Source organism: Notolabrus celidotus, unplaced genomic scaffold, assembly GCF_009762535.1.
Source record: "Notolabrus celidotus isolate fNotCel1 unplaced genomic scaffold, fNotCel1.pri scaffold_228_arrow_ctg1, whole genome shotgun sequence".
NCBI lineage: Eukaryota > Metazoa > Chordata > Actinopteri > Labriformes > Labridae > Notolabrus > Notolabrus celidotus.
In genome coordinates, this window is record NW_023260076.1 from 17,736 (window position 1) to 41,838 (window position 24,103).

The 24,103-nt window shown below is 37.6% G+C and overlaps 3 protein-coding genes and 2 non-coding genes across 5 annotated transcripts; 3 read left to right on the forward strand and 2 right to left on the reverse strand.

Moving 5' to 3' along the window:
- The first annotated feature begins 936 nt into the window (after window positions 1-936).
- On the forward strand, window positions 937-2,059 carry LOC117809082. The gene is made up of 2 exons (XM_034678774.1): window positions 937-1,453; window positions 1,541-2,059. The coding sequence occupies exons 1-2, from the start codon at window positions 942-944 to the stop codon at window positions 1,722-1,724; spliced, it is 696 nt and encodes a 231-aa protein (XP_034534665.1). The 5' UTR covers window positions 937-941; the 3' UTR covers window positions 1,725-2,059.
- Window positions 2,060-2,258: 199 nt separating this feature from the next.
- Window positions 2,259-2,341, reverse strand: trnal-cag. Its single transcript has one exon. It is a non-coding gene; the product is annotated as a tRNA-Leu (tRNA).
- A 223-nt stretch (window positions 2,342-2,564) lies between these two features.
- Window positions 2,565-2,636, forward strand: trnad-guc. Its single transcript has one exon. It is a non-coding gene; the product is annotated as a tRNA-Asp (tRNA).
- Window positions 2,637-3,610: 974 nt separating this feature from the next.
- LOC117809074 lies at window positions 3,611-7,742 on the forward strand. The gene is made up of 10 exons (XM_034678769.1): window positions 3,611-3,637; window positions 3,789-3,860; window positions 4,941-4,986; window positions 5,142-5,380; window positions 5,468-5,580; window positions 5,917-6,131; window positions 6,225-6,421; window positions 6,937-7,187; window positions 7,405-7,533; window positions 7,696-7,742. The coding sequence occupies exons 1-8, from the start codon at window positions 3,611-3,613 to the stop codon at window positions 6,979-6,981; spliced, it is 954 nt and encodes a 317-aa protein (XP_034534660.1). The 3' UTR covers window positions 6,982-7,187; window positions 7,405-7,533; window positions 7,696-7,742.
- A 2,209-nt stretch (window positions 7,743-9,951) lies between these two features.
- On the reverse strand, window positions 9,952-14,664 carry LOC117809076. Its single transcript, XM_034678770.1, has 6 exons — window positions 14,297-14,664; window positions 14,031-14,164; window positions 13,648-13,795; window positions 11,409-11,657; window positions 10,728-11,001; window positions 9,952-10,149 (listed from the first exon to the last, which is right to left on the reverse strand). Exons 1-6 carry the CDS (start codon window positions 14,662-14,664, stop codon window positions 9,952-9,954), a joined length of 1,371 nt encoding a protein of 456 aa, XP_034534661.1.
- Window positions 14,665-24,103: the final 9,439 nt, after the last annotated feature.

Sequence of the window (24,103 nt, forward strand, 5' to 3'; positions counted from 1 at the left end):
TGGGACCCGTATCACTTAACCCATATAGGTCCCATGTAATGTTACCCAGTTCTACCCGATGTCTGCTTAACCCATATAGGCTCTGTATGGGTCTCGAATGGGCAGCCCATGAGGGCTTGTGATTTGGGACCCATATAACTAAACTCATATGGGTCCCATGTACTGAAACCAAGTTCTAGCCTATGTCAGCTTAAGCCACATAGGCTCTGTATGGGTCTCGAATGGGCAGCCCATGAGGGCTTGTGATTTGGGACCCATATAACTAAACTCATATGGGTCCCATGTACTGAAACCAAGTTCTAGCCTATGTCAGCTTAAGCCACATAGGCTCTGCATGGGTCTCGAATGGGCAGCCCATGAGGGCTTGTGATTTGGGACCCATATACCTTCACCCATATGGGTCCCAGATAATTCTGCCCAGTTCTAGCCTATGCCTACATGACCCACATAGGCTCTGTATGGGTCTTGAATGGGCAGCCCATGAGGGCTTGTGATTTGGGACCCATATAACTAAACCCATATAGGTCCCATGTAATAATACCCAGTTCTAGCCTATGTCTGCTGAACCCACATAGGCTACATATTGGCCTCACTTGGGCAGCCCACACAGGCTGCCCATGTGGGGCCGATATGTGTTAAACTATATGGGTCCCAGATAATTCTGCCCAGGTCTAGACTATGCCTACATGACCCACATAGGCTCTGTATGGGTCCTGCATGGTCAGCCCACACAGGCTTCCCATGTGGGTCCTATACTACATAATCCATATGGGACCCACACATTTTTCCCAGTTGAAGCCCATGCCCACCCCTTACCCATGTAACCCAACTGTAACCCACATGGGGCCTACATTGACATGCTGGCTGGGAGGGCACAGGTGATAGTGGATGAGGTTCGGGACGGGGGGGATGAAATGTGGCTGGGCACGGCGGAAGGGCTGATGGAGAAAATTAAGGAGGGTATGCCGAATGAATGGGTGAGGTTGGTTGAGAGTGAGGCTGGAGTGACTGAAAGAGGTGAGGTGGAGATGTATGTGGGAGAGGGAGAGAGGAGAGTGAGTCTGACGAGTGTGAAGACTAGAGTGGTGTATAAATGTCTACGAGTGAAAGAGGTGAGGAGGCCGGCTGCGGAGAAGGTATGGGAGAGGGTGGTGAATGATGTGAGGGTGGAACAGATATGGAAGAACCTGAGAGTGAAGTGGAACTGTCATGAATGTGAGAATTTTGACTTTCTGTTGCGTCACAACAGGGTGTTCAACAATTTAATAATCAGTAAGTTTGATGCGACTGTGAGGAAAGAATGTGATGTGTGCAGTGTGGGTGTGGAAACATGTCTGCATGAGTTTGTTGAATGTAGTGGGTTGCGGGACTATTTTGAGAGACTGAAGGATTTGATTACCAGGTGCTGGAGTTGGAGGTATGTTGAGAGGATGGACTGGAAGGAGTTGTGGCTGTTTGGTGTGAGTGGGAGGATGACGGGGGACAATGTGAACCTGCTGAATTTTACTTTAAGCCATGCCAGGTATGCGGTGAAACTCAGGCGGAACCTGGCCCACTATGACAGGAGGGTGGTGGATGTCTGGGCAATGTTTAAGTCTGTCATGAAACGGGACATCAGTGCCCTGTTTCACTACATTGAGAGGGAGGAGTTTCACCTGGGGTTTGTTGAGGGGAGCACTTTGGTGGGATTGGTGGATGGTAAATTGCAATATGATTTTGGCTGAAATGAGAGGTTGATTTCTGTTGGTGGGTGGGATTTCTTGTTTTTGTTGTGTTTCTTGGAGTGCTGACTCTGTTTTTGTGTTCTGTGACTTGTTTTGGTTTATTTGGTTTCTTTGGATTGTTTGTGCTTTTTTTTTTTCTCGGGTGTACCTTTGGTACTGGGATGGGGTGACTGATCGTGTTTGGATGGTGTCTTGCATTGTTTGTTTTGGTTTGTTCTGTTCTGTTTATAGCGTGTTCTATTGGTTTTGTTTGTTTATTTGTTTCATTGTTGTGCTGTGTTTGGCTGGCCTCTCTTCTTATTTAATTGCTGTAAATATGTCGTGTGTTCGATCACGGTGTGTGTAATTTATTGTGTGTTTTTGATAATAAAAGATAAAAAAAAAAAAACACGCCCGATCTCGTCCGATCTCGGAAGCTAAGCAGGGTCGGGCCTGGTTAGTACTTGGATGGGAGACCGCCTGGGAATACCAGGTGCTGTAAGCTCTTCTGTCAGCATCATGTGGCAGACAACAGTGGCAGGGAAAAGCACGTCATGTCAGAAGTGGGATTCGAACCCACGCCTCCAGGGGAGACTGCGACCTGAACGCAGCGCCTTAGACCGCTCGGCCATCCTGACTAGATGGGCAGCGCGGTCACAGGGCGCGGCACGCCGACACGGTCACGTAACAAACCTTTTGGCTCCATTCAGGGTGCAGACTGCTACTGTTTTCACCTGGCAACAACAAGAACAACCTTTTGGGCTGGAGGACGAAGACATCGCTCCTTGCAGTGGGGAGGAAGACTAATGGAAGGCCAAAGCAGTTTCTACAAAACTCCAGTTGCAGGTACAAGGGCACGCATCCTCGTTAGTATAGTGGACAGTATCTCCGCCTGTCACGCGGAAGACCGGGGTTCGATTCCCCGACGGGGAGACTTATGCTTCCTACCAGCAGCTAATTGTTTTATCCACAAGGACAGGGGCTTCAAGCTCGTGCTGCTCTCCAGCCGAGGTGAGCTGAGGAAGGGTTAACCTTCCCTACTACAATGGAGGCAATCTAAATCAAATTGCCAACCAAGCAGTCATCAATGTACCGTAAGTAAAGCAGGATGAGTTCATTGGTTCATCCCTGCCTTTTGCCTTCATCAGCAAATTCCACTCCAATGTGTACACTATGCTTTACATCAGTAGGGCATGCATGCGCTGTTAAGAGCGACTACAGTTCCATTTGATGGTTAGTACGAGCCGGAATTTACAGTGGCCTCTGAACCTTTCAGGAGGATCGGCTGACCCGATAACCCTTGGATTGTTCAAGGGCTCACTGGTGCTGGGCACCTGTGTTGCTTGCCGTCCGACCAGTCGCAAGGCACCTGCGACACCTCAAAAGCAGGTCCCACCGAGATTTGAACTCGGATCGCTGGATTCATATGAGGGAAAAAAAATGACATAATTAGAAATAAATAAATAAAGGAATGAATAAATAAATGCAGAAATAAATGTATTAATAATTGAACAAATACTTGAATAAATAAATAATTTAATGCTTATATTCTTTCTCATTATTACCATATTTTACATTAATTTTTTTATTTATTTTCTCAATTACGCATGCACATACACAACACATTTATTTCTCTATATATATGTTAGATTTTTTTTATTTTATTCACTTTTCTATCATTGCATTTCCACATTCATTCATTTATTTATTGATTCATGCATTTACGTATTTCTGTATTTCCACATGTATTCATTTATGTATTTCTGGGTCTATTTTGTCAGAGGAAAAGTATATATGCAAATTAAGTTTGCGGTCCTTACTCCACTCTGAAGCAGGATTGGTTTACTGGGCAAACCAGACAGAAGCAATCGATTCAACTCAACTGCCTTCAGACTTTCACATTAGCAATGGCGAGTGACAGGACGCTTCCAGAGGTGCTGCGGGAGCTAGCCAACCAGCTTGAAAACAGTAAGTAACAACTTTGTTGCTCAGTCAAATAAGTTTAGAGGTCATTGCATATGTTGAATATAAAGTCAACTGAATGGACTTTGTCAACCATGTGACACTCACTGTATTTTTGTGCAGCACCAGGAGCCACAAACGTTGAAAGTACCCGTCAGCCCTCCCCTTCACCCTCACATAGACACCCTGTGGACGGTGGGTTTTTGAACTTTAACACATCTGTAATATAAAGTCATAAACTAAGCTTCTTCTAAACTGAAGAATGCGTGTATTGTGTTTTGAATATTGTGTTGAATATATATTCTAGATCTGTTGGGTAATATGCAACATTGTTGATGTAGTGATGCAGATTCCCCCGCCTTTTTAGAGCTAACTATGGGATGTCGTGTCGTGCCCTAGCTGGTAGTAACTGGCTAAAGTCTTAAATATCGGTGAATGCGTGTGATAACCAAAAATAATAGGATGTCTCAATCAGATGAAGGTCCATGATATCTGTCGTTATATGGCTGGAGTAATACGACGATGGTATTGAAGTTTGCATTATTATACCCTATAAATACCCTATAATAAAGGATACCTACCTGAGACAACATGTTTTACCATTTCACAAAATCTCAAACTAGTGTTGTAATACTGGCCTTCTTAAATTCACCTTAAACCTTGGAAGACAAGAAAAGGTACATTTTAAAACTTTTTCATTTAGCACATTTCTTATGAACCTGTATTTTTGTTTGCTCAGTTGTGTCCAATAAACAGATTTTTTTTTTTTACTTTTTCATGGAATGAGGCATTTATGGCACCATGACATGGAACTATTATTTTCTGACAATTTTTTAAGATAATCAAGAAATACTCAATTGTATCAGACAGCCTTAACCACAGTTTTTTTTACCTTACAGTTACCTTGATAAAAAATACTTCAAAAGAAAAGTGTCTCTCTTTGTCTCTCCAGGATAATGAAACTGGATATCTTGCCAATATTTTGACTACTGAAATGTGCCTACCAATTTTCATTTCTGAAATCTGGTCACCTCATGGTTTTCATTAATATTGTGCAGTTATTAAAATGTACTCACAGTAATTAATGCCTGTTGTCTTCACTTAATCCTAGCTGAAGTTTTGAGATTGTTTGGTCCATATACCCAAGGAGGGAGAAGGTTGTCAACAACAAGGCGCTCCATTGCTGTTGCTTCACAAACTCATTCCTACACGCACAACTTCTGCTGTCTGAGCGACAAAAATGCAATGCTTGTCCCATCCAAATTTGCCAAACAGAGGCTTGCAGCTGCAGGTTTAGGAGACAAGCGTCTGACATTTCAAGGTTTGTGCAGTATTATGACAAAAAATGTACATTGTATTTTGGAGGATGTCTTGTACATATGTAAATTTGTTATTTGAATGAAATAGTCCTATTTAATACAAATATTACTTCTTCTGATTGCACTTGCTACTATATTCTCTGTGTTTTTATTTCAGGTAGTCAGGAGAATCCAGACAAATTCAGAGACTTTCTATTTGAAGCATTCCCTCCACTTAGACAGGGAGGGGGATTTGAACTTCTCAAAATTTCGGGAACAATCAGAAGTCGTCAACTGGTCCTCATCCCCTGTCCCAATGAAGGCTACCATGTTCGCCATCTAAAAGATCCACAAACTCAGATTGGACATGCTACCATTTTCATTCGCCCACTTCAAAGGACCCTGAACCTGGAGCCTGTATGTTTTTCAATTTAAAAGTGCTCTTGTAGTCTTTGAGTGACAGTTAAATTGTTATACTTAATGCTGTTTTGTTGTCCTCTACAGATAGGTCAACCAGGAAGCAGTAATGAGCTGGCTGGACCACCCCAGAAATGTGTCCCATGTGAAGAAGAGTTTCCTTTTTCGAGCATAAAGGCCCACATTGATGAATGCATGAGGTACAGACTAGTGTCATGTTTGAAAGCACAATGCATGTACTGTATGTCATACATCAAGAAAGGGAACATGAGGCACTGTGAGATCCCCTCAGCAAGCATTTGTAGATTATTTCAATAGTGTCTTCATGTATGAAGGATCAAGCCTATATTGCAAAAAGTATTAGAAAATAAAAAGAACAGAAAAAAAGAAAACATTGGGATGAAAATCTTGGTTTGGTTCCAATTTTGGTTCTGAAATAAGAGTTTGAATTGCAATCTGGTTATATAGTTCATTGACATTTTTGCAACTGTGTCCTGCAATATGACCACTAATAAAATGATCTCTATATGTCTAAGGCAATCACAGAGCAGTGTTGAGGAGCAAATGGAGGTAGCCGGTGAAAATCTATGCACTCCCCAAAGAGAGAGTAGATTTGTGAGCATGTTAACAAGGTCACAGGAGAGTCTGACTGCCAGGGCCAGCAACACAGAAATCTCAAAGCCACATCAGGGAGAAATGCATACTCATGAGATCACTGATCTAGAGCCGGCTGAGGACAGAGGATTTCCTGGTGTGTTACTTTACCTCCACATATCATATGATCTGTTTGTAGTTTCCTCAACATTTGTATTCAAATTACAAATATATTTTTTTAACATTTTAGATTGGAAAATCAAAGAAGATCCTGCAGAGGCAGCAATGAAGTTCAAAGAAGATATTTTAAATCAGCATGCAACTGGGAAACCACTGAGTCTTGTCATGGATCTTGGAGACAGTGCAGAGGACAGGGAGAGGACAATCCTTTCTTTTTACAAATTGGCTCGTGTTGAGTGGGCTTCCCCTTTGACATGCACATTAAAGGTAAAAATCTGTAACACATGGCACACACACACACACCACAAATAGTTGTATGCAGTTGATGTCCAGATCGTCCCATGACATTTTTGCTGTGTTTTATACTGATTTATACATTTGATGTTGTTTTCTCAGGAGATCCTGCGACTGGTGATGGGGTGACTCGCCATTTCTTTGCAACAATCATTTCCAAACTGCAGTTTGGTTTTGATGTTAGATTCAGTAAGCATAAAGTATTATTATTATTATAGTTATCCACATCACATTTGGATCACTAGATAAACCACTGAGCTCTGTGTTGGTCTGTGCCATTCACACACTGAAGATAAATCTGTTTCTATTGCTGTGCATTTATTTGCTCTCATGAATACATGTTCACATGAATTTCACTGTTTTTAAATGGTCAAACTGAGTACCCAGTGGCTGATTGATATGTACTCTACTGAAGCTGCATGCCAGTACAATATCTATTTCCTGTAAATAACCATCCATGTGTTTGGACTGCTCTCTTTTATTTTAAGCCCCTGCAGGAACTCTCCTGTTTGAGGGTGAAAAAGATCATTTGATTCCCTCTACGTCTACCTTCCTTCTGGAGAGTGACTTCTTCATTGTTGCTGGACGAATGATTGGTCATTCATTTCTACATGATGGGCCATGCCTTGGTGGACTGAGCCCAGCAATTCTACATGTGCTCTTTGGTGGATCCCCAGAAGAAGCCACCATAGATATCAAAGACTGTGCTGACTTTGATATCCGTGAAACATTCAAGACAGTATGATCACTTTCCTTAAGCATTTATCATTAAGTAGGGAAACAAAAGTAAAGAGTATCTGATGGTGCCAAAAAATTGTCTCTGATTGGTTTTAGAATAATACATGTTTGATATAATTTATTCACTGGATCAACATAAAGGCTTAATAAAAAAAAACATTTATGTGAGAAAAAATGTAATTCAGATATCAATAATTAATTCTGATTTTCTTTCTAAGCTGGATGGTACAGAAGAATTAACACCTGATGAAAAGGACAGCATCAATGAGCTGGCATTGTCCTGGGATCTGCCTACGGTCACCTCTGAGAACAGGAGATGGCTGCTTGATAAACTGTTGCTCCATGCTGTGAGTACACCATTCTTCTGGAGCAGGTTGTAGATTTATTAAACTGGATTTGATTTACACTTCTGGCTTATTTTTCTCCAGAGAGATACAATAACAAATGTTAATGGGTTGAAGATTAGCAAGGCAGCTTGTGTTTTCTGATGTGGCACAAATCTTTTACAGGTTCTTCAAAGGACTTCCAGACAAGTCAAACAGTTACGGCGAGGTTTGAAGGAGATGCTGATTTGGCCCTTGCTAACAGAGAGGAAAGATACAATCCCCCTTCTTTTTCCAAGGACATCAGATACGCAGTACACACCACAGGTATATGCTCCGAGTTAAAAACCCTCCCCCTTGCCTAAAAAAGAGAAGTCATATTTTCCACTTCTAGGAAGCCAGTTTAAGTACATTACTGTTATTTTGAGTGTAGAGTTGAAATAAGTTGCTCGCTTGAAAATGCATCTTGCAGATGTTTCTTATCAAGTAATCATATTTTTATTTGAGCATACTTTTAAACCCTGTCAAGATTGTTAGTTGGACAAAAACATATTCTAGATGCTAGTTTCAACAGTTTGGGATGTAACTGTAAATTTAAAAGAAGATTTCGAATATATTTAATTCACAAAATATACATTGCAACTTGCATAAAAAATGTATTTCATTTTTTTAGTAAAGCGTACATGCAGTGCTGTACCTGTGTTATAGATCTAAATGCAGTGACCACTGTGTTACTTTGTCAGTTAGCAAAGTTTTTGGATGATTATTCAATAATCATCAGAAAGTGATAGTTATATTTATTTTATTCAGACACAACTAGCTTGGTATCTGGTCATGCCCTAACTACTGTAAAGCTTTAATCAGTGTTAAATTCCTTACACTTAATACGCCATTGTTTTGTAGTGTCTTTAGCTGTTTGGAAAATTGTGTTTTAAAAGATCATCAAATTTACTTTTTTTAGGTGGTTTTGGACAAGATACACTGGCCCACACAGGACCAAGAGGACAGTGACGTGTCTTTGGAGGATGCATGCAGGATCACAGGATTCCTTCGCACATTTGTTGAGAATTGTAAGTAGATGTGTTACTAATGTTAACCCTTATGGGTTATTTAACTGGAGCTCTCAAACAGGATAGATAACTTACTTTAGGTCAAATAGTTTACATGCTTTTATTTTCTCTTTACTCTCTGAACAACATACGGTTTGGTCATTTTAGAGTCACATCATATTTAGGGTTTTGCAAAGTAGTTATATCTAAAACAGAAATGTGTATTTTCTTCTCTTTTGTGGTAGCTTCTCCAAACCTTCTTGGAAAACTTGTGCAGTTTTGGGTTGGCTGGAATGTGCTTCCCAGACACTTGGATGTTGAAGTTGTGGAGAGCACCTACCCAGGGTCTTCAACCTGCTTCCACCTGTTAAAACTTCCAGGACATTACAAAGACTACACAGTCTTTGAAAGAGACATCCTTGCTGCCATTTGGAGTGTTGATACTGGTTTTGGGTTGGTCTAGTAAGGACAGTATGCACTTCTTGTGGTTTTGATATGTTAAAACACAGCGTAAAGTTCTTTGTGAAGGTTAAATCTCACATCACCTGCTGTAATACTAGTTTTGTAGACCATGTTTATGAGTCAGTTTGACCTGTTCAAGAAGGGAAAAACTTGTCTTCAAAACCCTGCCATGAGAAGAGTCCTTTAATGATAAGGAGACAACTTGAGTTTTGTTTTCATGGTATGAGACAGAGTTGAGCAATCTGATTAACAGAATCTCTTCATTTCCATTTGAAATACTTCGTTTTCTTGCAACAAATTTACAAGGAGTTTGTTCTTTATTAATGTTGCAAAGCCATCAGTTTTGAGCGTCTGCTAGAGCAGGGAATTTCAACAAAGCAAAGGAAAAGGTTTTGCCATGTTTATTTTTTCACGCTGTCTCAGGTTCAGTTGTTCAAAACAAATCTGATCATATTTAAGGTTTATTGCTTTAAAGATATGTTCCAATCTTGATCTCAGGAGGTTTTAAAAGCATTAAAGGATTGCAGATCCTCTAACCTAGTCTTGATTTTGTCCTGTCTGTTTTGTTCAAGTTGGGAGTAGGATTGTGATTTGTCACAGGTGAGACATGTAAATAAAACTCTGAAGGTCAGCCTTTAGATATTTCAGACTTTTTTGTCTTGAAGAGCACCATCACTACAGGGGCCGATGATAAATCAGAGATTAGAGTTGTGAAAAATATAAAGGATTATTCCCGTAAAATAATTTATGAAATAGCATCAAAGTCAGACCTGAAGTCGATAATCTGTAAATGTAACTGGACAATGTTTGTTCTCATGATATAAATTACAGTAGCTATTTTAAAGGTATACTGCTGTTAAACAAAAACACTCTTTATCAGTCCTGTGCTTTTTTTATTCAGTGTGAACCTTGCAGTTTACAAATATGACATTCACTGAAGCATTTCTGACAAAAGCCTCACAGTTGGCATGTAGGCATCCGATGCATTTGACAGAGGACCCTCAGGATGAGGTAGGCTCTCTACTTCTGTCTCTGTCAGATGGCGCTGCAGTTCCACTTCTGGGACAACAACCCCTGGTTGTCGATGACCACAGGGTCCGGTCCAGTCAACTCCATACTCTGTGTCAGCCTGCGAATGCAAGAGACAAAGACAAAGGGTCTGTCAGTCCAAATCATAGTGAAGTTATTATGGTAATTAAATATGTATAGAGCATCATCAGTTTGTATAGCTGTTAAATCCCTGAAACATCATTTTAAAATAAATGGATGAGTCATCTCAATTACATGCAAACCCACTACCAAGACACTTAAATAGTGAGGCCATTGACATGAACTTTTGCTTTAATTTCCCTTAAAAACAATTTCATAGCTAAATGAAATTTTAACTTTTTTTAAAAAAAAGGGGACATTTTCAGTGCATTTAAAATATTGTATGTTGTTTTGCCTTACAAATGTAATAGTGTCAGGTGGCGCAACTGTCTAAACAAATAAACATCAAACCATTCAAAAGAATCGGTTATTGATAAATCTTAAGCATACAATACTAAAACACTTGATTTACTGTTTAAAATCGTGGAGGCATGTAGTCTAGACTTTGGAGTGGTCTGTCTCTGCATTCTTAATTGAAATCAATTTGTATAACATCAGACTAAGTGGTTAGGATGTTGACAAGTGGAACAGTCATAAAAGAAAGAAAGAAAGTCAAACCTGCACTGAGTCCTGATCCTGAGGGGTCTCACGCTCATGACGGGTCCACAGCTGAAGCGGGGACTGATTTCCCTCAGTGCTCAGCCGGTGGCAGTTCCAGCCATGCTGGAAAGCCTGAAGGTGTTTCAGGATGTGAGGCAGAAAGCACCAGTGGAGAGCATACAAGTGAACTTCACAGTCAGGATTGAGATGGCCTTCTCTCTCAAGGTTGGTGAAGATGGAGTAGAAGAGATCCACTACTCCCACATACACATCTCTCCACAGCCTCTCTATTCTGATGGAAAAAGTTGAAATGGCCTATAATTATGCCATTCAGTAAAACATGACTTTATGACTTCTTTAAATAAAGGTAAACAACATATGCAACAAAACGTACAGAAAAAAGAAAAGACAAGTTAGGAATTGTATTATATACCACCAGCTTCAATAGGTATACTACAGACTGTGTTCAAGCAGAGAGGATTGCTCAACACAAACTGACAAATCAATTGATCAAATGATTAGAATACGTTTATTAACTTGGCTCACTTGATCACACCCTTATCTTTATCAAAATAACTAAACTACCAGCATAAAAACATGGCAGTTATAATCCAAAGATCTTCTGATTTCAAATGTTTTTGATTCCAAGTTAAGCTGAATGAGGCCCTTGTGCTTTTAACCTTGTGATGATTATTTGACCTTTGATTATGGACCCTCCTGCCAGCAATATGGGAGTTTCTGTTGAGTCCTCTGTTGGCCACCATGTAGCGTGCAACATCCACATTTTCCCCTCCTTTATCCGACCTTACACGAGATGGCACACCGTAGACCTCCACAGCTTGGACAAAGCTTCTCAGGACTGTTTGGGCACGGTTGTTGGTGGCAGCGTGCAGGTACACAATGAGACGACTAAAGCCGTCAATACCACCATGCACAACGATGCGCCATCTGAAATACATATATATAGACATATGGTGAATTAAGACAGATCTCTTTCCGCCATGACAGCTCCAGTGCTACACTGCGTGCGCACAATTATTAGGCACGTGAGTATTTTTGTGAATATGTTAAAAATTATGTTAACAGTCGTTTTCAAATTAGTCAAGAAGTCAGATAGTGAATGTATTTCTTCAACTGTGTGGTTAAAATGATGCTTTTCAAATTATGTTGGCTGTATTTTTAAATAAATGCAGAATCTGCAGAAATGAGCGTGTCAAATTATTATGCAAGTTGGTGATAAGAGCATATAACTTGTGAAAATTAAAAACTAGGCACCATTTAAAAAGTTCTATTGATTGAAAATAATAATATTTACTACAACTGTATTCAAACTTCAACAAAAACAACAGTTTTCTTTACATTTGTATACAAAATAAAACTGTTAATGTCTCTGAAACATTTCAAATCTAAAGTGTTTCTCAAATGTCCAATATAACCTCCTTTTCTCTCAGTGAGGGTCAGAGGTCACTGTAAACTGATTTAGTTTCTGATGACTTCTCTGCTGACTCTGTGAGCTGTACCTTGTATGTCTTTCCAAAGAGGCTCTTTGAGCTGTATTTCTTGCCATTACTGTAAATGATCTTCTTCAGTATTGACCACAAGTTCTCAGTCGGGTTGAAATCAGGTGAGCAGGCAGGCCAGTTCATGAGGCGATCCTCTTTAAAGGTGACATATGATGCTTTTTTCATCAATATATATTGGTCTAAGAGGTCCCCAAAACATGTCTTTAAAGTTTATTGCTCAAAAAAACACTTTGAAATCAGATTTTGGTCTGCCTGAAAAACCCTCTTCTTCAGTCCTCCTCAGAACACTCTGTTTTCTCTCTAACCACGCCCCCTCAGAAAGTGGGATGTGCCTCAGCAGTCCAGCACGTTGATCTAATGTTTACATGTTGGCTGAATATACACGGCTGCTCAGAGATCACGTTACTTCAACCCTCTGAATCTGATCCAGAATCTGATCCTGACGGAGAGGCGCCTGTAGCAGGACCTTTCTGAACCATTGGTCATAGATTTAGTGTTTCTTGTTGTTTTATTTATCAGTATGTAGACGTGTGTCTTGGTACACAGCTACAAACATGTAGCTATGTGGCTATGCTAACTAGCGCTATCACTTATCCATGACAAATAAAAATCATCCACTAGATCTTCAAATCTGCAGACGTGGGGAGTAAAACCGACCTCTACTAGAAAGGCAGCAGGAACTTTCTGAAGGATTGGTCACAGATTTAGTGTTTCTTGTTGTTTTATTTGTCAGTATGTAGACGTGTGTCTTGGTACACAGCTACAACTACGACATGTAGCTATGTGGCTATGCTAACTAGCGCTAGCACTTATCCATGGTAAATAAAAATCATCCACTAGATCTTCAAATCTGCAGACGTGGGGAGTAAAACCGACCTTTGTGTTTATTAAGACAGCCTACAACTAGCATGCCTCCCTCCTAAGCTCCTTGTTAGCACACATGTGTGCAGGTAATGAAAAACGGAGGAGGGATTCAGTATTAGTTTATACAGTCTATGGGCTGAACAAGCTCCAAGCTCTGACTCCGTGACAGACCGGATATTGTTGTTACGTAACAAAAACACTGAAGTCTGAAACGGCTGGTTTCACACACATTTACAGAAAGGTGGAGAAATCAGAACAGGGGTAGAATGGATTTTTTTCATTCTCGGGGGGGTTTGTAGACATGCCAGGGAAACATATTTCAGGTAGAGAACCATTAAAAAGTCAATTTTGCATGATATGTCACCTTTAAAGCATTTTATGGTTCTGTGATGTCATTTCTAATATTTCTTTAACCCATCCACTATAGATAAATTAGCCGATAGCACTGGATAAAAAGGATCTTGCTTCCAGTAAACAGGTGGATCACCGCTGAGGTTGCTGTGACATTTTATTTAACAGTAACTGATGTTACTGTTCATCAGATACCCTACCTTATCAATTTGTGGTTCCCATCAATGTGCCACAAACTGTTTGGTGCTGGTACATCATACTTCCTGCGTCTTCTTGGATTCAGCTGAAGGGTACGCATCAAAACTCCCCGAGGGTCCACCCGATGCATGGAGTCCTGTACACGCTGTCCTAAAATATGCAGAAATAAGATGGACACATAAAAAAGTGAACTCTTTCCTTTTTTTGTCTTATTCTTTTAGTAAGATTTACGTACATTTGCATAGATTTCTAGTCTAATTTTCACTCAGAAAATCAATGTAAGGTCTTAAAAAGTTTTAGTCAATGAAATCTACACTAATGTATTGAGTGTAACACAATTCTGTGTCCTCCATTCAAATGAATGTGTTAAACTCCTGTCACTTACTCTGTATTCGGATGCCTTGTGCATTCAAGTGCCCAGCCATCATCTTATATCCACAGTTGGGATGTTGCTGCAGAATCTGGGTCACAGTTTCATCCAGGGCCCCATCATCCATCGGAGTCAATAAATCATGGACTCTGGTCATAAAAAAAAACACAATTGACATTAATTGAACGGGACTTATCAGCTTAGCTACATTAATGGTGAATCTGTGTTGTGTAGCTTTGTAACTTAAACACAAATGATACGATGATTAGGGTTTAAATTACTTTATCCCATACTGTGCCATCCTCCGACGGATTGTTCTCTCACACACTCCCAACAACCGCGCTATCTCTCCCGCAGTGTGCCCCATCAGAAGGTGAACTTTAATGACCTCAGGAGGTAAAAGGTATGAGGGACGTCCACACGTTTTCTCCTCTTCTGTCTCAGACACAACGTGGAGCTGACGGGCGACTTCTTGAAGCTTGTCTAAAACGTCCACGCCAACTTCAATGTCCATCTGAGCGTTGATCTGGAGGAAGTCCTCCATTAGACTATGTAACCGATATTGCAGGTAGTCATTTGGTGGGTTGTTCTCCACTTCGATCGCTAAACGCCGTAACTCATCAGCCACTGTTCGCACAAAACCCTCCATTTGAAATCCAGCGGGCTCTGTGGTCAGCTGCCAAACATGACGGTAACGTTCAAGTCAAGGCAGGAGGAGTAGATCCAATCACATCCATGTAACCAATCCTGGTTAAGTTTGGGGTCAGGCCCGCCCACGTAATTTACATATATACTTTACCGCTGACATAATGGACAAAGAAATACGGAAATAAATAAATATATAAATAAATAAATAAATGTGTAAATGAAATAATATATCAATAAATACATATAGAAAATAATAGACGTATAAATAATTAAACATATACATTTTAAAATGTGTGCATGATTTAGGACATAATAAATAAATACAGCTAAAAATGTGTAAATAAAAACAAAGAATATAAGCATTAAATTATGTATTTATTCATTTATGTATTTATTTTAAACATTTATTTATTTATTCAAGAATTCATTTATACATTTATTTCTGCATTTATTTATTCATTCATTTATTTATTTATTTCTAATTATGTCATTTTTTGTCCCCGAAACAAAACAGCCTCTTATAGGATGTGGCAGCCTGCAGCCAGAATGTGACGGGGCACGAGGCCCCGCCACATTCTGAAATCTGGCGCGCGTGGGCCTCTGTCTCTTCGCTTCTTTTCAGTCAGGTCGCTTTTTATGCAGCGCAGAGAAGTGAAAGAGAAATTTGAAAGAAAAAAAAAAGCTTACAGCACCTGGTATTCCCAGGCGGTCTCCCATCCAAGTACTAACCAGGCCCGACCCTGCTTAGCTTCGGGCGTGTTCAGATAAATACTTTACCTCGTCACTTTGAATCCTGCAGAAAGTTGTCTTGCAGAGTTAAAAAGACAATCCGTTCTCCATCTTTTGCTCCCAAAACAAATGCACACCTTGGTGAGAGGCAAGGTGAGAGGAAAAAAACGCTACCGATTCAGTCCAAAGGTGTCACTGCAAACGACGCCTGACGGAAAGTCCTCATAGCCCCTTCAGTTTGATCCACATTCAACCCTTGTTCACGAAACCAGACCAGATCCACATGATGAATTTTTCTCCACCATTCTGGCTCATTTTTTAAAAACCCTTTGTAACAGAGTTCAGAGAATGATCATTTACTGTTTAAAATCTAGTTTCTCATCAAGACATCCCCCTGCTGTGAATCTGACTCTACAAAGACTATGAGTTACAGGAAGCCAAGCATGACGCAAGCCCACTGCAGATGGATACTAAGGTCCCTGTGAGGCTTTCTGGGGAAGGGGCAGTACCATAGGAGGTGGATGCACACACACACACACACACACAAACACACACACACACACACATTGCAGCGCACTGGGGTAATTTGGATTAAGGGTGAGTGGGAAGGTCAGAAATTCTGACAAACGTATGATTTGTTTTCATAAACGAGACAATGACAAGACGACAATGCTAGTGGTGGACCATCGGACATTCAAATTTCGTGATATTCCCCCAACTGTGCAAAATACAAGCAATGCAGTCCTGTGGTAGGCTGAGTTAGTTTGCTGAGAGACACAATGTTAGCTTAGTCACTAACCAAAAGATAATTGAATTGCACGATTTCTGGGTTTTCATCAAGTACAAGGACTGGCGAGGCGAACCTGAGGATCAGTCACAAACCAACCTGAGTGACAATGACAATGAGTGATGTTCCCTTTTTTATGGTGGCCCTGAAAGCCAATAGTAATTCATATTTCAAAAGCGCAAAATACATATACGAATCACAAAATAAATTTTAGAATCACAAAATAAATTTCAGAATCACAACATTTCCGAATCACAAAATAAATTTCCGAATCACAAAATAAATTTCAGAACCACAAAATAATATAATTCAGAATCAGAATTTGTTTTCAAGAAACCAGAAAGGGAAGGACCAGGTATGTACTTGTTTGTGTTTGGCTAAACCCAAGTCTGTCCGCCATCAGTCATTTATCATTTCCTGTTTACACTGGATACATAGCAGAGCCAACGCAAAATTTAAAATGTTGACCAGGATGGGAGAGCAGCTTGAGTTGATAGTGAAATACTTCAACAAGGGACATACATATAGTGTGATTGTTGAAATGCTCTCCTCGTATCATGAAATACACACATCAATAGGAACCCTTAAATTACACTTAAAAGACCTCGGACTGCAGAGAAGGGCGGATATTCTTCATTGAATGTTGTTAGGGGGGAAATATTGTAACGTCCGTCCGGACGCTTCAAGGATGACGAGCCGATTCGTGATCACAGGAGCTTTATTAACCGGTCACTGACGGCCGTGACCAAGCCAACTAACAAACAAACAATAAAGTTTGAATGGATGAATAACTTCTCCTGCGCTCTCTCCTCTCTCTCTCACACACACCTCCAGCCCTCCTTCCTGACTGCAGTGAGGATGGTTTGAAGTTGGATATTGGACAGACATTCACGCTGGAGGCAGCGACGTATAGCTCTCACTCCTGCCCATGAGAGATGGTAGAAGGACGGTAACCTCCTCTCCAGAGGCTCGCCCTAATCCACAGAGACCGACTTTAGGGACCATCAACAAATTATTGTTTCAGAGGAGCAAAATCAATATTTTCATCATTTACCTTCAATAACTTCTCAAATCAATATTTAGAACTAATACTCACTGGGAGGAATGAGACACACCGACTTTTGTCCAACAATTGTGCTGATATCTTTTGTTTTTTAAATAAATATTGGATTATCAATAAATCAATATTTTCATCATTTTCCTTCAGTAACTTCCATGTTTATGACCCACGGTCCTCAAATCAATATTTTAAATAAATACTAACTGGGAGGAATGAGACACACCAACCTTTGTCCAATATTAGTGTTTTTATCTTTTGTTTTTTAAATAAATATTGAATTATCCATCAATATTTTCATCATTTTCTTCAATAACTTCCGTGTGTGTGTGTGTATGTGTGTGTGTGTGTGTGTGTGTGTGTGTGTGTGTGTGCGTGTGTCTTTGTGTCAGTCAGAACTGATGAGGTCATCTGAGTCAGCATTGTCTCCAACTGTTTCCATGGTGATGGGACTTCAACTATGAGTCACAATGGGTTGAGATATGATGTCATAATGGAAGGCAGAATCTATAAATATAACCCCCAGCTCAAACTTAGTTAGTACAGCTGTGACTTCTCTCCTGAGCAACCATGATCTTCACCTGCAGCTTCTGATCCTGCGCGGATGATCTTCACCTGCAGCTTCTGATCCTGAGCGGATGATCTTCACCTACAGCTTCTGATCCTGCGCGGATGATCTTCACCTGTAGCTTCTGATCCTGCGCGGATGATCTTCACCTGCAGCTTCTGATCCTGCGCGGATGATCTTCACCTGCAGCTTCTGATCCTGCGCGGATGATCTTCACCTACAGCTTCTGATCCTGAGCGGATGATCTTCACCTGCAGCTTCTGATCCTGGGCGGTTGATCTTCACCTACAGCTTCTGATCCTGCGCGGTTGATCTTCACCTACAGCTTCTGATCCTGCGCGGATGATCTTCACCTGCAGCTTCTGATCCTGTGCGGATGATCTTCACCTGCAGCTTCTGATCCTGCGCGGATGATCTTCACCTGCAGCTTCTGATCCTGCGCGGATGATCTTCACCTACAGCTTCTGATCCTGCGCGGATGATCTTCACCTACAGCTTCTGATCCTGCGCGGATGATCTTCACCTACAGCTTCTGATCCTGCGCGGATGATCTTCACCTACAGCTTCTGATCCTGCGCGGATGATCTTCACCTACAGCTTCTGATCCTGCGCGGATGATCTTCACCTGCAGCTTCTGATCCTGCGCGGATGATCTTCACCTGCAGCTTCTGATCCTGCGCGGATGATCTTCACCTGCAGCTTCTGATCCTGCGCGGATGGTTGGACTGATCAATAGGAAACAGGGACGTTGAAGAAACAGTGATGCCCCTCCTGCCAAGATGGACAGGTAAGTACCACATCAAACCTAGAACAACTTGAAATAAGAGGTCTGGATGATATGTTGATAATGAATTTAAACTGAGATACTTAAAATACTGGACAATCGAAATACTGAGATACTTCAAATACTATACTAATCTGATACATTTAAAATAATGAACAGTCCAATCTGATACATTTATAATACTCGACAATCTAAACACTGAAAGATTTCATATGCTGGACAATCCAAACATGGAGATACTTAAAATACTGGACAAACTACACTGAGATATTTCAAATACTAAACAATCCAATCTGGCATATCTAAAATACTAAACAATCTAATCTGACATGTTAAATACTAAAAAGTGTAATCTGACAAGTAAAATACTAAGCAATCCAATCTGGCATGTTAAATATAATATACAAACTAATCTGACATATCTAAAATACTAACCAATCTAATCTGACATGTAAAAAACTAAACAATCCGATCTGGCAAATCTAAAATACTAAACAATCAAATCTGACATATTTAAAGTACAAAAACAATCTAATCTGATACCTAAAATACTAAACGATCTAACGTGAACTGTAAAATACGAAGCATCCAATCTGACATATCTGAAATACTAAACAATCTAATCTGACATGTTAAATACTAAAAAGTGTAATCTGACAAGTAAAATACTAAGCAATCCAATCTGGCATATTAAATATAATATACAAATTAATCTGACATATCTAAAATGGTAAACAATGTAATCTGACATCTAAAAAACTAAACAATCTATTCTGACATATCTAAAATACTAAACAATCTAATCTGACATGTAAAAACATAAACAATCCGATCTGGCAAATCTAAAATACTAAACAATCCAATCTGACATATTGAAAATACTGAATAATCTAATCTGACATCTAAAATACTAAACAATCTAATCTGACACATCTAAAATACTAAACAATCTAATCTGACATGTTAAATACTAAAAAGTGTAATCTGACAAGTAAAATACTAAGCAATCCAATCTGGCATATTAAATATAATATACAATGTAATCTGACATCTAAAATACTAAACAATCTAATCTGACATATCAAAAGTACTAAACAATCTAATCTGACAATTATCCAAAATACTAAACAATCTAATCTGACATGTAAAAAACTAAACAATCCGATCTGGCAAATCTAAAATACTAAACAATCAAATCTGACATATTTAAAGTACAAAAACAATAAAATCTGACTTATCTAAAATACTATACAATCTAATCTGATACCTAAAATACTAAACGATCTAACGTGAACTGTAAAATACGAAGCATCCAATCTGACATATCTAAAATACTAAACAATCTAATCTGACATATTGAAAATACTGAACAATCTAATCTGACACCTAAAATACAACACAATCTTATTTTACATCTAAAATACTAAACAATCTAATTTGACGAATCTTAAATAATAAACAATGTAATCTTACATTTAAACTACTAAACAATCTGATCTGACATATCTAAAATGCTGAATAATCCAATCTGACATCTAAAATACTAAACAATCTAATCTGACGAATCTTAAACAATAAACAATGAAATCTTACATTTAAATTACTAAACAATCTGATCTGACATATCTAAAATATTAAACAATATGATCTGACATATCTAAAATATTAAACAATCTGATCTGACATATCTAAAATACTGAATAATCTAATCTGACACATCTAAAATACTAAACAATCTAATCTGACATGTTAAATACTAAACAATCCAATCTGGCATGAATAAAATTCTAAACAATTCAATTTGACATTTATAAAATACTGAATAATCTAATCTGATACCTAAAATACTAAACAATCTAATCTGACAAATCAAAAATACTGAACAATCTAATCTGACACCTAAAATACTAAACAATCTAATCTGAAATATCTAAAATACTAAACAATCTAATGTGGCATATCTAAAGTACTAAACAATCTAATCTGACATATTAAATACTAAACAATCCAATCTGACATGTTAAATACTAAACAATCCAATCTGACATCTAAAATACTAAACAATCTAATCTGACATGTTAAATACTAAACAATCCAATCTGACATGTTAAATACTAAACAATCCAATCTGGTATATCAAAAATTCCAAACAATCCAATCTGACATATTAAAATACTGAATAATCTAATCTGACATCTAAAATACTAAACAATCTGATCTGACACGCCTAAAATACTAAACAATCTAATCTGACACGTCAAAAATACTAAACAATCTTATCTGACATCTAAAATACTAAACAATCTAATCTGAAATATCTAAAATACTAAACAATCTAATCCGACATATTAAATACTAAACAATCCAATCTGACATGTTAAATACTAAACAATCCAATCTGACATCTAAAATACTAAACAATCTAATCTGACACATCCAAAATTTTTAACAATCTAATCTGACACGCCTAAAATACTAAACAATCTACTCTGACACATCTAAAATACTAAACATTTTAATCTGACACGTCTAAAATACTAAACAATCTAATCTGACATATCAAAAATACTGAACAATCTAATCTGACACCTAAAATACTAAACAATCCAATCTGACATGTTAAATACTAAACAATCCAATCTGACATCTAAAATACTAAACAATCTAATCTGACATATTAAATGCTAAACAATCTAATCTGACATCTTAAAATACTAAACAATCTAATCTGACATAAAATACACAATCTAATCTGACATTTAAATACTAAACAATCTAATCTGACACCTAAAATACTAAACAATCTATTCTGACACATCAAAAATACTAAACAATCTAATCTGACATCTAAAATACTAAACAATCTAATCTGAATCATCACAAATACTAAACAATCTAATCTGACATCTAAAATACTAAACAATCTAAACTGACATCTAAAATACTAAACAATCTAATCTGACACATCTAAATACTAAACAATCTAATCTGACACCTAAAATACTAAACAATCTAATCTGACATGTTAAATACTAAACAATCTAATCTGACATGTTAAATACCAAACAATCTAATCTGACACATCTAAAATACTAAACATCTAATATGACATCTAAAATACTAAACAATCTAATCAGATACCTAAAATACTAAACAATCTAATCTGACACATCAAAAATACTAAACAATCTAATCTGACACCTAAAATACTAAACAATCTAATCTGAAATATCTAAAATACTAAACAATCTAATGTGGCATATCTAAAGTACTAAACAATCTAATCTGACATATTAAATACTAAACAATCCAATCTGACATGTTAAATACTAAACAATCCAATCTGACATCTAAAATACTAAACAATCTAATCTGACATGTTAAATACTAAACAATCCAATCTGACATGTTAAATACTAAACAATCCAATCTGGTATATCACAAATTCCAAACAATCCAATCTGACATATTTAAAATACTGAATAATCTAATCTGACATCTAAAATACTAAACAATCTGATCTGACACGCCTAAAATACTAAACAATCTAATCTGACACGTCAAAAATACTAAACAATCTTATCTGACATCTAAAATACTAAACAATCTAATCTGAAATATCTAAAATACTAAACAATCTAATCTGACACTATCGTAAATATACTGAACAATCTAATACTGACTATCTAAAATACTAAACAATCTGATTGACAATACTATAATTACTACAACAATCAATCTGATATGATCTATAAATTACTGCAACAATCTAATCTGACACGTACTAAATACTAAACAATCTTATCTGGACCACATCTAAAACTAACTAAACAATCTAATCATGATCATGCTAACATACTAAACAATCTAATTGGACATATCTAAAATACTAAACAATCTAATTCTGTACATCTAAAATACTCACAATCGTAATCTGACTACATCTAATACTCCTAAATCTAATCTGACATATCCTAAAATACTAAACAATCTAATCGGCATACCTCTAAAATACCTAACAAATCTAATCTGACATCCTAAAATACTAAGCAATCCCTAATCTGGACACATACTAAATACTAACTAATCTAATCTGACATCCTAAATTACTAAACAATCTAATCTGCCACAGTCTAAACTACTAAACAATCCTAATCTTGGCCACATCGTAAATACCAAACAATCCAATCTGACATATTTAAAATACTGAATAATCTAATCTGACATCTAAAACACTACACAATCTGATCTGACACGCCTTAAATACTAAACAATCTAATCTGACACGTCAAAAATACTAAACAATCTAATCTGACACGTCTAAAATACTAACAATCTAATCTGACACGTCAAAAATACTAAACAATCTAATCTGACATCTAAAATACTAAACAATCTAATCTGACACATCTAAAATACTGAACAATCTCATCTGACATATCTAAAATACTAAACAATCTAATCCGACACGTCTAAAATACTAAACAATCTGATCTGACATATCAAAAATACTGAACAATCTAATCTGACACCTAAAATACTAAACAATCCAATCTGACATGTTAAATACTAAACAATCCAATCTGGCATATCAAAAATTCCAAACAATCCAATCTGACATATTTAAAATACTGAATAATCTAATCTGACATCTAAAATACTAAACAATCTGATCTGAGACGCCTTAAATACTAAACAATCTAAACCGACACGTCTAAAATACTAAACAATCTAATCTGACACGTCAAAAATACTAAACAATCTTATCTGACACATCTAAAGTACTAAACAATCTAATCTGAAATATCTAAAATACTAAACAATCTAATCCGACATGCCTAAAATACTAAACAATCTAATCTGACACATCTAAAATACTGAACAATCTAATCTGACATCTAAAATACTAAACAATCTAATCCGACACGTCTAAAATACTAAACAATCTAATCTGACACGCCTAAAATACTAAACAATCTACTCTGACACATCTAAAATACTAAACATTTTAATCTGACACGTCTAAAATACTAAACAATCTAATCTGACATATCAAAAATACTGAACAATCTAATCTGACACCTAAAATACTAAACAATCCAATCTGACATGTTAAATACTAAACAATCCAATCTGGCATATCAAAAATTCCAAACAATCCAATCTGACATATTTAAAATACTGAATAATCTAATCTGACATCTAAAATACTAAACAATCTAATCTGACACGTCAAAATACTAAACAATCTAATCCGACATGCCTAAAATACTAAACAATCTAATCTGACACATCTAAAATACTGAACAATCTAATCTGACATCTAAAATACTAAACAATCTAATCCGACACGTCTAAAATACTAAACAATCTAATCTGACATGCCTAAAATACTAAACAATCTACTCTGCACATGTAAAAATACTAAACATTTTAATCTGACACGTCTAAAATACTAAACAATCTAATCTGACATATTTAAAATACTGAACAATCTAATCTGACACATCTAAAA

What these genes read in the sequence shown, in the direction of transcription:
- LOC117809074 (XM_034678769.1), top strand. Translation starts at nt 3,611, where the DNA reads ATGGCGAGTGACAGGACGCTTCCAGAG. An exon ending in TGAGGACAGAGGATTTCCTG is followed by an intron (nt 6,132 to 6,224) that starts GTGTGTTACTTT and finishes TTAACATTTTAG; the next exon opens with ATTGGAAAATCAAAGAAGAT. An exon ending in CTTTGACATGCACATTAAAG is followed by an intron (nt 6,422 to 6,936) that starts GTAAAAATCTGT and finishes TTTTATTTTAAG; the next exon opens with CCCCTGCAGGAACTCTCCTG.
- LOC117809076 (XM_034678770.1), bottom strand. Translation starts at nt 14,664, where the DNA reads ATGGAGGGTTTTGTGCGAACAGTGGCTGATGAGTTACGGCGTTTAGCG. An exon ending in GGGAACCACAAATTGATAAG is followed by an intron (nt 11,658 to 13,647) that starts GTAGGGTATCTG and finishes TATGTATTTCAG; the next exon opens with ATGGCGCATCGTTGTGCATG. An exon ending in AGGATCAGGACTCAGTGCAG is followed by an intron (nt 10,150 to 10,727) that starts GTTTGACTTTCT and finishes TTGCATTCGCAG; the next exon opens with GCTGACACAGAGTATGGAGT.
- LOC117809082 (XM_034678774.1), top strand. Translation starts at nt 942, where the DNA reads ATGGAGAAAATTAAGGAGGGTATGCCGAATGAATGGGTGAGGTTGGTT. An exon ending in GACTGGAAGGAGTTGTGGCT is followed by an intron (nt 1,454 to 1,540) that starts GTTTGGTGTGAG and finishes GGTGAAACTCAG; the next exon opens with GCGGAACCTGGCCCACTATG.